This window comes from Melanotaenia boesemani, chromosome 21, assembly GCF_017639745.1.
Source record: "Melanotaenia boesemani isolate fMelBoe1 chromosome 21, fMelBoe1.pri, whole genome shotgun sequence".
In the NCBI taxonomy this organism is placed as follows: Eukaryota; Metazoa; Chordata; class Actinopteri; order Atheriniformes; family Melanotaeniidae; genus Melanotaenia; species Melanotaenia boesemani.
In genome coordinates, this window is record NC_055702.1 from 18,525,479 (window position 1) to 18,539,311 (window position 13,833).

The window sequence follows — 13,833 nt, forward strand, 5'->3', positions numbered from 1 at the left end:
CTTCCTCCCATCAGCTGTTTTTGTTGTGCTGTGGATTTATTGGAAGTTAATAACATAATAATAACAGTGAATGTGAGCTAAAGGGAAACAGCTCATTGAGGAAGTGTTGTCGCTTATTTTTGTATCCCGTTCTTATTTGGGATAGTACACTCGACGGATGATGTGTACCGTCTGATCCCGTCTACCCCGGACATTCCTCTCCCCGAAGAGTGCGAGCGTGGCGCTTGGAATCGGGGAGCAGAGGAGGGGAAGCGGGTTCCGGTGGGGATCGACCCGAGCCCAAGGCCTCCGACACCAGGCAGCTAGAGGAGAGGGAATTGGGCAGCTGGAATGGAGTCCCAGGACGCATCGGACGATCCTGGAGTGCACCGAGGCTTCATCTGCGCCTCGTTCAACCAGGACACCACGTAAGCGACCTGCGGGCCGGGCCCGGCTTGAACTCAATCTCCGTGATGCACCTGACTATTGCATAATTATTTTCAGCACTATTTACACACATTGGTGTAATTGCTTTTTACGTACGCGTGGCATTGTATTGAGTGGCATTTTGTATGAAAGCAACCAAAATGAAACCACAGGTTTTTATGTGTATTATCAAAATTTATTGGAGAGCTGGATGTAAATCAGGCCACCATGTTACTTTTCAAGGCCTGTTGCACGATAAAGTCAGTTTGCAACATAACCATACTTCTGGAGTTGTGTCATTAAACGCAGCTTAGAATAATGACAATTAAATATACTTGTTCCAGTGTCTTTCTTAACCCTCGCTTAGTTAACATACCTATAATATAACATCTTAAATATTAATATATTAATATTTAAGATTTTTACATATATGTAAAATAACGAAGACAAAAAAGTGGGTAGCGTATCTTTTTTGTTGTTGTTTGTTTTGTTTGTTTTTTTCTTGTTTCCTTGCTTAGTAAATGGTAAAGTGTTGAATTACCAGACCAATTCAGCAGATCTTTTGTATTGCTATGGCTACAGTTGTGCCACCTTCAACAAACATCTGCAAGTGCTCTGATTGTAAAACAAAGCAGGTGGCCAACAGGTCAATCTTATCTCTGTGACACCATGCTACTTTTTTTAAAAAAAATTTTTTTTATCTCCAGCCATGATAACAGCAGGGAGGATTCTTCAGGGAACCTGTGTTAGTTTTATTTAAACAGGCAAATGCCGCTTAAATAAATTATGTGCACTGTTTTGTTTACACTAATGGTTTTGAGTTTATAAAAATGTTTTAAAGAGCATTCTGTTTTATACATACATATACATATATAAACTGCGTTTGTCTTATTGCAGTTCTCTGTCTGTGGGCACTAAAACTGGCTACCGGCTCTTCTCTGTCACAGCTGTGGACAAACTGGACTGCATCCATGAAGGAGGTATGGGCAGAAGCGTTTGCTTGCAATCAGCTCACTATGAAACTACAGCTCCTGTGCAAAACCACTACCTCTGGGCAAATGTCCTCCGTACTTATATGTAAAAATCCAGTCATAAAAATAGAAAATATCATTTGAGCTGTGATCAAGTTCATCTATATGTGATCAGATATACTGCAACATAACTGCTATGCATTACAATAGGCAAAGACAGAACAATCAGTTTTGTAATCCTCAATTAGAGAAAATAAGTTTGGGAAAATTTGAACATGGTAATGTTGTTGCAGTCTGGAAAATGGATTTTTCTTCATGTGTCACATAGATGAAAGCAGTAATGCCATTCTGTTTGTACATAAATCAGTGTATAAGATATCTGCATTGTTAATTATAATTGTAAATAGACTGTAAATGCTATGTTGATATGAGTTTAGATCAAATTTCAATATCAAATTCTAATCCAAAGTTTTTCCTCTTACTCGCAGTGGAATGTCCAGACGTCTATATAGTGGAGCGACTGTTCTCCAGCAGTCTGGTCGTGGTGGTCAGCCTGTCCATGCCCCGGCGGATGAATGTCTACCACTTTAAAAAGGGTACAGAGATTTGTAACTACAGCTACTCTAACAACATCCTCTCCGTCAGGCTAAATAGACAGGTGAGAACAGGAACATATTTTTCTGTACCTGTAATCCCTTCTGCTTCAGTGTGATGTTGTGCTGATCTCCCTTTCTGTTGCTATCACATTGCATGTCAACATCAGCGTCTTGTGGTATGTCTGGAAGAGTCGATCTACATCCACAATATCAGAGACATGAAACTACTCAAGACCCTGCTCAACACACCCGTCAACCCTTCAGGTAAACTGAAGATGCTGGAAATGAGTGAAAAAATATGAATGAAAAAGTAATGAACAGATTTAGATGAAATTTGGAATAGGGAACAAGTGATTAGATTTTGGGGGTGGTCCCGATCTCCGCCTGGATCCAGGAATTGTTTTGAACACTAGAACATTTCAACACCCCTTAGAACCACCAGAGGGGATCATTTTGACACCATAGCTTAAAATTTTTTTTACAGGGGCTGCGTTGGTTTGTCTGTCTGTCTCAAAAAGTTATAGAAGGATTTTGATTAAATTTTAAGGAATAAACAAATAAAGAACAAGTTTTGGGGGTTGATCTGGATCATTGTATGGATCCAGGAATTGTTTAAAAACATTCTTTACTAATGGGATATAGGGATAATGTGCAAAATCACTGGCAAAAAATAAATAAAAAAAGATTACATCATGGTAGATGTTATAATCTGACATTGACTCAGATCATGTTGATATTCTGGATCTGGTGATCTAGAAGATTAGAAATATAGGGGGTACTGGGTCTTTTGGCTTTTTTCTCAGTGATCCCATGGCTTGGCGGAGGTCTGCGCACTCTTCTAGTTTTCTGCTGCTTTTCTAGGACTTTGTTTCTGGAAAAAAAAAAAAAATAAATAGTGCAGAGATCCCAACAACTCCTTCTCAGCAACCTCCTCCAGCTCTTCTAGAGGGTCACAGAGTCATTCCCAAGTCAGCCAACAGATGTACTTTCTTTAGCAAGCCTTGGGTCAACCCCACTACCTCCTCCATTTGAGACATGTCTGAAACTCGTATTTCCTTAGTGGCAACCTGACCAGACATCTAAATCACCTCAACTGGCTCTTTTTGTAGAGAAGGAGCAAGTCTATATGCAGCTCCTCCTGAATGTCCAACCCTGTCCCTAAGGGTGAAACAAAGCACCCTTTGGAAGAACCTCATTTTGGCTTACAATCTCATCCTTTCAGTAAGGGCTAGACCAACTGGTAAATGGATCATCTGGTAAATGGACTGGTGAATGGACTCAGCTGTCTCAGCACCATTATAGCCAGTACAGCTTCTGCACAATTGCAGATGCTTCTCCAATCCAACTGTCAATCTCCTCTTCTGTTCTACTTCCACGCTTGAACAAGAGCTCAAGACACATTAACTCCTTCACTTGAGTAAGCAATTCACTACCAATCCTTAAGCAGACAATCCACCTTGTAATGACTGAGGATTGTGGCTTTAAACTAAGAAGACATGCACTTGGCTGCAAACAACTTCTGTGCTTGCTGAAGGTCTCCACAAGATGAACTAAACAGGAACACACCGTCTGCTTAGAGATGCAGTTCTTAGCTGACTGAACTAGAAACCCTCAGGCCTTTGGCTGCACTTTGAAAGAAATATAGCATATCATACAAAAGTTTGTTCATCATGCATCCTATGTTTATTGTTCTAGTTTAGTGTCTTCTTCCTTTTACATAAACAACTGGTTTCATTACACAGTTATCACAAAAAATTGTGTTTCAATCAAGCATGACATTAAACTCAGTTATGAGGCAAATGATACGTTTAGTTTGAAGGGTGTGAGAAGAAAAAGGAAATAATCCCTAAGAAAAATCCATTCTCCTCCTTCATAGGTCTGTGCGCGCTCTCTGTCAATCATAGTAACTCCTACTTGGCGTACCCTGGCAGTGCCACCATCGGAGAGATCACGGTCTACGATGCCAACAACCTGGTAAGGCTGTGTGAACTCAGCATGGCAGCATGGGGAAAACTGTAGCAGCTGTCATGTGACTTGAAGCTCCATGGGAAAATGTATCCCAGTTTTGCTGCTGATCTCATTAGAAAGCGCATTGTTTTTTCCTTTTAGAGCACCTTGACACTGATCCAGGCCCACGACAGCCCCCTGGCGGCTCTAACATTCAACGCATCGGGCACAAAACTAGCCAGTGCATCAGAGAAGGTGGGGACTTGATTCTCTTTTAACTATCTGTTTTATTGCTCATCAGTCTGTCTGACAACTTTTTACCTCTTCAGGGCACCGTTATAAGAGTTTTCAGTGTTCCTGAAGGTCAGAGGCTGTTTGAATTTCGACGAGGGATGAAAAGGTAAGCGGGCAGATTTTCTTGTAGTTCAGTCATAAAGCATTAACAGGCAGTGTGGACAGATAAGATGATTCATGATGGACGTCAGAGGTTAAACAAAGTCACAGTGACAGGATGACTCCTAATTCTCATAAAATAAACCTCCTATTGCTCAACACTTGTGTGCCAGTGAGTAAAACACTTTACTCCCCTACTTCGTAGACGATGATGAATGGCTGTGAATGTGCTTTGGGGCTTCCAGTGTCAACAGCTAAGTATCAGTAATGTGAGTAGTGGAGGTGTGGAAACATTAGACTGCAAGTCAGTGAGCACGCTCCTGTAAACAGCATTTTACGATTAGTGACATGAAAGGACTATTTTGGCTTGCTATTTTCTTTTAAAAGGTTACCATATAGATATCTTGTTATTACATCATTGTGTTTGTATTTTGTTTGCATGTTTCAGATATGTTAGCATCAGTTCACTGTCCTTCAGTGCAGACGCTCAGTTCCTGTGTGCCTCCAGCAACACTGAGACTGTCCATATCTTTAAACTGGAGCAACACAGTCCCAAGTAAACACCCTTTGTTGCTTTTTCTTTTTTAAGTTACCGTCTGAGTGCATGAGTAATGGTTGTATCTGCATATTTATATAAGACAATATGTACTAAAATTGAAAAATCATGATTGTGCTGAGTCGTGTACTGCTGTTTCAGATCAAAGCAACATATTTTTTCCTTCGTAGTGTTACGAATATTTTTGAGCATGTAAAAAAAAAGTCTGTAAAGTCACATCGTCCATATTAAATGACACTTCTCCTGAACAGCTTAACATATTTGCATTATGTTTACCAAATTGATAGTATGGCTTGTCTTAAACAGAGAATGAATAGATATCTTACACACTGGCTACTATTTTCACCACAAACTATGTCAGTAGGTGTTACAGTAATGTGTAGTATGAGATGACTGATGTGTGCCCAAAATTAACTACAGTAGGGCCTACATGTACAAATAACCACAACAGAAACCTACAGCCTACAAGTTTATGCCGTTGAGAGTCTAGTTATTCCTGAATGTACACATTCTGTCCAACCCAAACTGGCTTGGACACTCTGTGCCTTCTCCATAGTTCTTACTTTGGGCTTGGATCTGAAGGTAACAGAAGAAGCTGGTATACAGATGAAGGCAAAGCAGGCTCAAACAGAGAAACCAAAAGAAATTGCATGCATCTCATTAAAAGAAAAAAAAAGAAAGAAAAAAATCAGTCAAGCATACAGGAAGTACAAAACATGCCAAATGAGTTCAATTCACTGCTTCATCTTATGCTATTTTGCAGTCAGATTAATTGCGTTTCACTTGTTTTGTTCTGTGACATCATAGGTCACCTGAAAAGCGTACATATCACCACCTGTTGATGTGATGTTGGACAGATTTCTGTTAACAAATCAATTCCCATCCTGTGTTTTTATACTGGGACAAGGGTTGTAGACCAATAAACCCACATGCACAGCTCAGCTTAAGAGTGCATATAGAAACATTTCATATGTCAATGTGACAAAAAAAACTTCATAGCTCTTTATTTTGTACGTTTTACCACTTAATTTATTAATTGATGCCTCATTACTCATGTTAAATGTTATCTTTGCCTCCTTAATCATGACTCAGTTTGTTTCCTTCAAGTCAAGAAGAGGAGTCTCCCACATGGTCTGCATATGTGGGCAAAATGTTCACTGCAGCTACTACCTACTTACCTGCCCACGTGTCCGACATGATGCACCAGGACCGAGCCTTTGCCACTGTACGACTCAACATGTTTGGCTTGAAAAACATCTGTGCCCTGGCAACGTAAGGAAGCACCAGAGATGAACTAGATAGGGGTGTTTCTTTCTTTTTAAGAAAAAGATTGCATTTATGCAGGTTCATTCACATCACGTGTGATTTTGTTTGTCAGGATTCAGAAGCTTCCTCGCCTGCTTGTGGCATCCTCAGACGGGTATCTTTACATTTATAATGTGGATCCACAGGATGGAGGCGAGTGTGTCCTTGTACAAAAACACAGGTTTGTGCATGAGTAAGGGGCAACATTTGCACTACAACAGCACCATGTTACAACTGTGCCTTTAAGCTGAAATGTCAGATTTGAGATTTAAAAACAGGCATCTTCACACAGCAGCAGTGTTTCACTACTGGCTAAATGTGGCATTTTATACAGCTTTAAAATGTCCTGAGTTTGTGTTTCAACACAGAAATGGTGGTTACCATGTCTTATTTTACATATCTGTCTTTTCTTTTAGACTCTTTGAATCCAGTGAGGAGCAGGAGGAACAGAAAGAAGAGGAGAATCCAGAAGATGTTCCTCCACAACCAGCCAGCCAATCATACGCTGCCACTGTGGCTCTCCCTTCAACCCCGCTCTCTTCCACCACTCTCATGGGTAATTATCCTTTAAACAAGCAGGCGTAAACTTGCTCTTAATGTAGTAATTATACCCTAAAGTCATTTTTTAGTTCTTAACTTACTATTATTATTATGTTATACCTTATATAGTTCTATTATTGTTTTTATTTAAAAAAAAAAAAACTAATACAACATTGTAATTTCCCTCTGCGATAAATATTAATATAATTTCATTATCTTGTTTGTATAATGTTTGCATGTTGGGCTAATAGCGCTACAGCTGGATGAAGTGGCTATAACTGTGGAAATCAAAAGCGGTTGGAACTAGTGTTAGCAGAAATACTTCCAAATTTCCATAAATTTCCTTTAAGAGCCACTGATTTCCCATGATTTCTGCAAGTGCTGCAACACAAAGCTCCATGCTAATTGTAAATGTAAAAGTTCACATCATAGTGCACATGTTGCACAGAAAATATAAATCAAACTATCCTTTACCAATGTTTTTCTTTTTTAACACACACGTGCTTTTGAATGTTAAATTCTTCACAATGTTTAATGCATTCTTCATTCATCCACTTCCAACAATAGTTAATAATAAACAAAACTAAACAAAGAGAAATAGCAAGTGCCTAAACTACAAAAGCACACAGATGTAGCAGTTTGTAGTCCATTGTTAAAACTAAAATCATACTAGTGCTTTTCTGGTATTATTTATATATTTATGTTCCACATTAAATTTTCTCATATGGGTTATATTGGTAATAACTGTTGTTACATTACTTCAGAATTATTACAATCTTTCATGAATATATCAAAACCTGTAATAATTATTTGGGAGTTTGACATAGAACTGATTTTTTTCTCTCAATGAAGCTTAAAAATAAAATATTTTTAATTATATTTTATATTATCTAAATTTAATCATTGCTGAAGATCCAACAAAGTAGGCTACAAATTTGAGCTGGAATTATTAAAGAAGGCTAACTAAAGTCCTCAAAATCTCCCTTCTTTTCCTTCCCAGGCTACTCTGAAGAAGGTGGAGCCCAAAGGGGTGAAGTCATCCCTGACCACGAGCTTGCTGAAGGCCCTGTTTGTCTGGATGATGAGAACGAGTTTCCTCCAGTCAGCAACCAGAGTAACTAACCACAACCACCTTCCCACGAACACCTCATGTCCCTGCTCAAAAGTCAAACTTACAGTACTTGTTTAAAGCAGGGACAATGGACAAGAATATCCCTAATATGTTGAAACATTGTGGTTCTTCCATCTTCCCACAAGTTTCCCTGCTGAGTTTGGGTCAAATCTTCCAAGAATATTACCACCTGGTGTTTCTTCGTCCTGCATCCTCCTCTCTTTGTGTTTTGCTAAGGAATATTGAAATAGAAGACACTAAAACAGAGTGGCGGATCTACTCAGTTAAAAAATGTAAAAACAACAACAAATACATAGAACATGCTTAGACTTAAAATCCACCTGAAGAGTCCTACTGTTAACTCTTACATAATGCCATTACCATCAGTGTTAGACATTTTTAAGAACTGGTGCACAACATTTACACTTTTGTGTATTTCTTGTTGGACAAGAAATACAGTGATGCTTAAAGGTTTGTGAACTCTTTCTGAGCTGCATGATATACATTTTTGCTTCTGTTTTTAGTGTGAGAAACAAAGAGGATATTAATCTTTTAAATTTTAATGTCCAGCCTCAGTTAAAATTAAATACTTAAACTTTATCTTGCTCTTTAGTATGTATTTACAAACTAAAACATCTTTAGGTTTTAAAGAGGTAATGATCCAATATTACATACATATCTGAGCTGAAAGGTGTTTGAACCTTTTCAGTCAGTATCTTTTATAGCTCCCCTTGTCTGTCACTAACTATAACTAAAGTAACTAAAGTTAACATGGAGCATCCTAAAGGAATTTTAGCCCCTTCATCTGCATAAAAGCTTTAACTCTGGAATATTGATGGGTTTCTTCACCTAAACTGCTAGTTGTCTTTGTTGCATAAGACACTTCCTGCTAGATTTATTTTAATGACATATTTTCCTTTACAATTTGAAAAAATAATCCTTGATTCACTAATGATGACAAGTCATCCATTCACAGATGTTAAATTTTTTTTTTTTCCATCAGCCTTCTGGCCTGTCCATATAAATTATAGCCAGTTTTATTTTGAGAGATTTTTCATGAGGTGCCATGAACATCAATGAGTATATTTACAACAATTTTCTGATAATAATCAGAATCAGACGCTGCCATGTTAAGACCCTTTTTTAATTGCATCAACCTGAAAAAATGTCCTATATTGAGTGAGCAGTAATCTAATTAAGCTGTGGAGTATCCCAAACTTAGTCGCGTTGTGAATACATGTTTACACTTTAATAGTACTATTATAGTTTCTGATGCATCCCATGACAAATATTGCAGCTTCATAATGGATTTTTTTTCAACTGGGCTGTCTTTATGTTCTTTTAAGACAATCTTATATTTATAAAAAAAAACTTTAAGGGTTCACAAACTTTTAAATCAAAATGATCTCTTTAAAAAAAGAACATAAGATCATGGTAGCAACTGAATGATCAAGTGGTCTTATATAAGCAAAGTGACTACATTTAAGTAGTAGTGGGGACAGAAGATGGACCTGGCTCACTGTTTTGGTTTGATTCACATAAAAAGCTCTTATGACGTGTGCTGAAAACTGACCTGAGATTTCATTATCCCCCTTTCATGAGGTCAAATGCAATGTGATAATTCTCTAATGAAGTTGGTCAAAATCTGAAGCACAACTCCTGTTTAAACAGCCAAAGGTGGTTCATTTGATCCTTTTTGTGCATCAGACTCAAGAACTTTTGGAGCTTATCGATGGGCATTAAATGTGTCATTATACCTCGAGAGAGAGAAGTTCACATAACAAATAATAGACATTGTGTAGGACACTATTTAAATCATGACACATGCCATATGTATCATATGACTCACAGATGCAGCATTGATACTAATTATGGTAGCAATAAATGCGACTAAAAACCTGCAGAGTCACAAACGTAACCTAAAGATGTGTTTGGAAGAGTCGACTGTGTGTCAAGAGAAGTCAGAAACTAAATGTGAAAGACTCAGTGACAAGCTGCAGACAGCAAAGTTACATGCCCTTGAATTTCAGTGATTCTGGAGACCTTTTTATTTACTACATGATGCTGAATATGTTAACATGAAATTCAGTTATTTTTACATTGATGTATTAAATATTCTTTTTGCAAAATATTTGAAGTATTACGCATCAACACATAGACTTACCATGGGTAAATATGTATTGAGGATTTTTACTGTATGTATAATGTGTATATACATATAAATATATAAAACATTTCTATATAGTACTGGTGTAAAACATAACCTAGTAATACCATGCAGTTTGCCAAAAGATGGCGCTGTTAGGACCCCTTTAAGCTGCATTGAGACATTCAGTACTGGACATTTACACCATAGACACATTAAAGCAGAAAACTGGTTTAACCTTTGCAATGTGTGGCTTTTATTTTGAAAATCACTAAACACTGATACACAACTGTGCACCTGAAGCTCAGGGGGAAGAGCAGCCATCCACTGGTTGGAATGTTAACAAGCAAATGAGACGAATTTATTTACGTTTATCAAAATAACCATAAAGCTCCATTTTTATGTTTGCAAGAAGCAAACTTTACACCTATTTACACTGCAAGTGATTCATATAATACTGCATGTCAGATGGTTTGATGTTATTTCCCTCAAAATATTTACCTCACAGAAGATCAGCTACTTCTCAAATAACCAAAGTTCAACTACTCGCTTCACTTTGTCCTTTCCTCTTGTTTGCACATCTGCTGGATCTGGACATCGATCCTTCCAAACAAAGAATGCTGTGCATATTCGGAGAAGATATTTGCTTCAACATCTGTGTGCTCCAATTAGTCTTCTGTTCAAGTGTCTGCGTGTGTGTTTTTCCATACTCAAACCAGCGTGCAACATCGACAAACAGCCTGTCTTTGATTGCAGCACGGTGCGGCTGATTTGTCCATGCTGTAGTCTGCTGTGGACACTGACTTGTCAGTGGCGATGTCCCATAAAACCTGCTCCCTACCACGAGCGATCTTCTGCACAGCAGCCTGGTATTCAGGTGTCTCGACCTGCAGGGGCGTTTCCTCAGCCTCCTCACGCTCCAGATCAAATATGAGCGGTGGGTCATGGAGTTGCTGCTGCCCTGTTCCACCACCACATGCCTCTGCTGCACCTGCAAGAAAATAAGCATATGTGCCACTTTTTTAATTTCACAGTTTTTGATGTGAAAATAAAAAATATTATGAATGATGGGTGTTGCAAAATAAATAAATAAAATTAAGAACGAAACTTTCATGTATAAAAAATAAAAAGTAGGTCAGAGAATAGAATAAGAACATCCACCATGCTGACATTATGCATACAATCCAAGATAGTGGTAAGGCATAACAAGCAGCCATGCAGACATTGATTAAGTAAAAAACCATCTCATCAGGGCTGGAAAGCTTTGGTAGCAGTTAAATGCAACATGTCAAACCAGCATGCCATTGCCTGTGCACTCTGGGTCCATATCACTTGCATTTGCCAGCACCTGTAATGTAGAAAGCTTTGTGTTTCCCAGCTCGCACAGTCTGCAGGTCCCCGAACTTTCCTGCAGCACCACTGTTGGGGTGGAACAGAAACTACGAGAAAGAACAAACAACTTTATAATCTCCCCAATGACATAATTAAAATGTACATCTACATTTACTATTACAATAGTCTTTTTTTTACCTCATGACCAGTATGTTTATGATTCAGGAGGATATTTGTGGCATCAATGCCATCATAACGTCTGTCTGAGGGCAGTGTTACACCTGCCAGGGACAGAAGAGTTGGGAAGATGTCCATACCACTGCATGATATGAAAGGTGGGGAAATAGTGTTTATTTTGAGGTTCATCTTTCATCTGACATCTGTTTAAAAGTATGTGAAGTAGCCTATTCATATTAGTAAAGTATGTGTGCCTGAGCAGGGCTGAGCTGCTGGTGTTTGCATGGATCCTCCCAGGCCAATACACCACTGTGGGAACTCTATGACCTCCCTCCCAGGTGGTTCGCTTAGCTGAACCGCCACCTAACACAAAGCAATAACATAAAGAAATTCCAGCCACTGTCACATAAATAAACCCATAAATCTCATTTGGAGTTTGCAGCTGAGCTAGTTTTAACTTAAAAAAAAACCTAATACCTTTGTTGGTCTGCCATTTTCCTTTGAAAGGTCCAACACTTCCAGCATACTGGCACTTCTGTTCCCAAGGACCGTTGTCACCTAAACATTCACACATGGAGAACTATGATCATCACTCACAGCGTTCTGTGAGAGCAGACACAACTCATCTAGCTCACTAACCAGTGAACCATATCAGAGTATTGTCTTTATCTGTATCATCGGAGGCGGACTTCACTGCCCCAACCAGACCATCCATCTCTCGCAGACTGAAAGCATATACGTCCTCACTGGGGAAGTGGGCAGCATTCGGGAGATCTGAAGAGAGCGGAGGGGCCAATGGGACGTGCATGTGAGCCAGTGCTATGTAAAGCAGATATGGTTGTCCTTGTGCTCTGAAAAGATATGATGACCTTGTGTCAAAACCACAAAAAAGCTGGAAGTTGCTGCTCTGAAATATCATTTGCTCACAAGCAGGTTTGTGTGAAAGCAATATGACTTGACTTGCTGTTTATTGACAGAATTACAAACACGTGGCATCACCGTATAGCAGTGTTTGATTTTTGTCAACATTTGGATGTGTTACAACAGCACAAAATATAATATAAACGATTATTACATTAATGCGGAGAGACACACCTACATGAAAAGTTGCTATTATGTGTGCTACATATTAGTTATAAAAACACTTTTTCTGTTAATGGAGTAAGTTATTTACTCACAGCTACAAATACAATAAATAGCTGCCACTTGTTCATTTATTATGTAGAAACAGCATATGTGTCGATCACAAAAGCATGTCATGTGGTTACAATCACACAGGATCAGACAGCTCTATGTGGCAGTCATGTTTCCTACTTTAAAGATCATTGATCTTTTCCCTTTTGTTCAGAGGAATGTTGATTTTCCAGATGGAACACTGCGTCATTCACTTCAGCTTTTTTCGCCGAATTAAATCCTGCATATTGTTTAGTGTTGATAGAACATAACCGATAGCTCCTGCACTCGTTCACATGACCTCGTCATAAAGCTCTAGGACATGTTGCCTTTTACACACAGCTGCAAACAGCAGGGTTCACCGACCTTCTCCTGCACCTCAAGCACACCCATAAACACACCAAGACTTTCTGTTCAGTGCAACTACAGTACAAATACTCTCATCTGGAATGTGTAAATATAATAGTTGTAGTGAATGTGGCTGAGTGTGTCTAAGTAGGTATAAAATGTTTTCTAGCAAAGTTAATCCCACAAAATACAGCACATTAAATCAGCTTTTATTCACTCAAAAGAAAACTTTTACAAAGGCAGTATTGTGGATATGGGACTGGACTGTTTTATGCTATATTGACAGGTTATAGTGTAACAAATACAATTTCATGAAACTACAATGCAAACAAGCTTATGACAGTTGAGTCAGGGATTCCTACATGTCTACATGCTACAGAATATTACTATTTCACTCTAAAAACATTAAAGAAACATCTATGAGCACACAGCTTGGGGATAAAACTTATGTAACTACTGTATTGCTGGTATCACGTGACATCACATCTGTCTCATGAGACGTGTGTAACATGAAGTGGTGGTCAACATAGTTCATTCTAGTTATTTTAGGATTCTTAGTGAAGTCATAAAAAAGGGAGAATTGTCCATTGATTTTATGAGCAAGCCACTTTTCTCAACACATTGAGAAAAGCCCATGGCTCATTCACAGGTTTGTGCAGAAGCTGAGAACAACGTGTTTAGAGACTGCTTCATTTAAATTGGGTGCGTTGAAGCAGGGAAACCACTAAAACCTGCAGGGCAGTGGTCCTCAAGGACTGAAGCTGAAGAACCCTGATCTATCTATGCTCAATTTTTTCAGGGTATTTAGCGCGTGAACTCAGATTTAAACTGTT

At 38.6% G+C, this 13,833-nt stretch overlaps 2 protein-coding genes across 8 annotated transcripts in view; one reads left to right on the top strand and one right to left on the bottom strand.

The window, feature by feature from the left end:
• On the top strand, positions 1-10,207 carry LOC121632276 (WD repeat domain phosphoinositide-interacting protein 1-like). 2 transcript variants are annotated; one of them, XM_041973598.1, is made up of 12 exons: positions 1-407; positions 1,303-1,385; positions 1,865-2,034; positions 2,140-2,236; positions 3,849-3,946; positions 4,082-4,174; positions 4,249-4,319; positions 4,761-4,868; positions 5,961-6,140; positions 6,247-6,354; positions 6,590-6,729; positions 7,714-10,207. In XM_041973598.1, exons 1-12 carry the CDS (start codon positions 331-333, stop codon positions 7,833-7,835), a joined length of 1,347 nt encoding a protein of 448 aa, XP_041829532.1. In that variant the 5' UTR covers positions 1-330; the 3' UTR covers positions 7,836-10,207. The 2 variants fall into 2 exon arrangements, with proteins under 2 accessions (XP_041829532.1, XP_041829533.1); XM_041973599.1 differs by having other exon boundaries at positions 5,976-6,140.
• Positions 10,203-13,833, bottom strand: part of arsg (arylsulfatase G) — an 11,937-nt gene continuing 8,306 nt past the window's right edge. For 4 of the 6 annotated variants that reach the window (XM_041973593.1, XM_041973594.1, XM_041973595.1 and 1 more), the window contains 6 exons: positions 12,119-12,330; positions 11,957-12,037; positions 11,734-11,842; positions 11,501-11,621; positions 11,319-11,409; positions 10,203-10,961 (listed from right to left, as the gene is read on the bottom strand). In XM_041973593.1, the coding sequence (XP_041829527.1) occupies positions 10,681-10,961; positions 11,319-11,409; positions 11,501-11,621; positions 11,734-11,842; positions 11,957-12,037; positions 12,119-12,330 (895 nt within the window). In that variant the 3' untranslated portion in view covers positions 10,203-10,680. Of the gene's footprint in view, positions 10,962-11,033; positions 11,225-11,284; positions 11,410-11,500; positions 11,622-11,733; positions 11,843-11,956; positions 12,038-12,118; positions 12,331-13,833 lie in introns of those variants that run through there. The other 2 variants (XM_041973596.1, XM_041973597.1) reach the window with 2 other exon arrangements.

Excerpts from the sequence above, each read along its gene's own strand:
- LOC121632276 (XM_041973598.1), top strand. The coding sequence starts at position 331 with ATGGAGTCCCAGGACGCATCGGACGATCCTGGAGTGCACCGAGGCTTC. Across the intron at positions 2,237-3,848 it reads CACACCCGTCAACCCTTCAG|GTCTGTGCGCGCTCTCTGTC; the intron begins GTAAACTGAAGA and ends CCTCCTTCATAG. Across the intron at positions 3,947-4,081 it reads TCTACGATGCCAACAACCTG|AGCACCTTGACACTGATCCA; the intron begins GTAAGGCTGTGT and ends TTTTCCTTTTAG.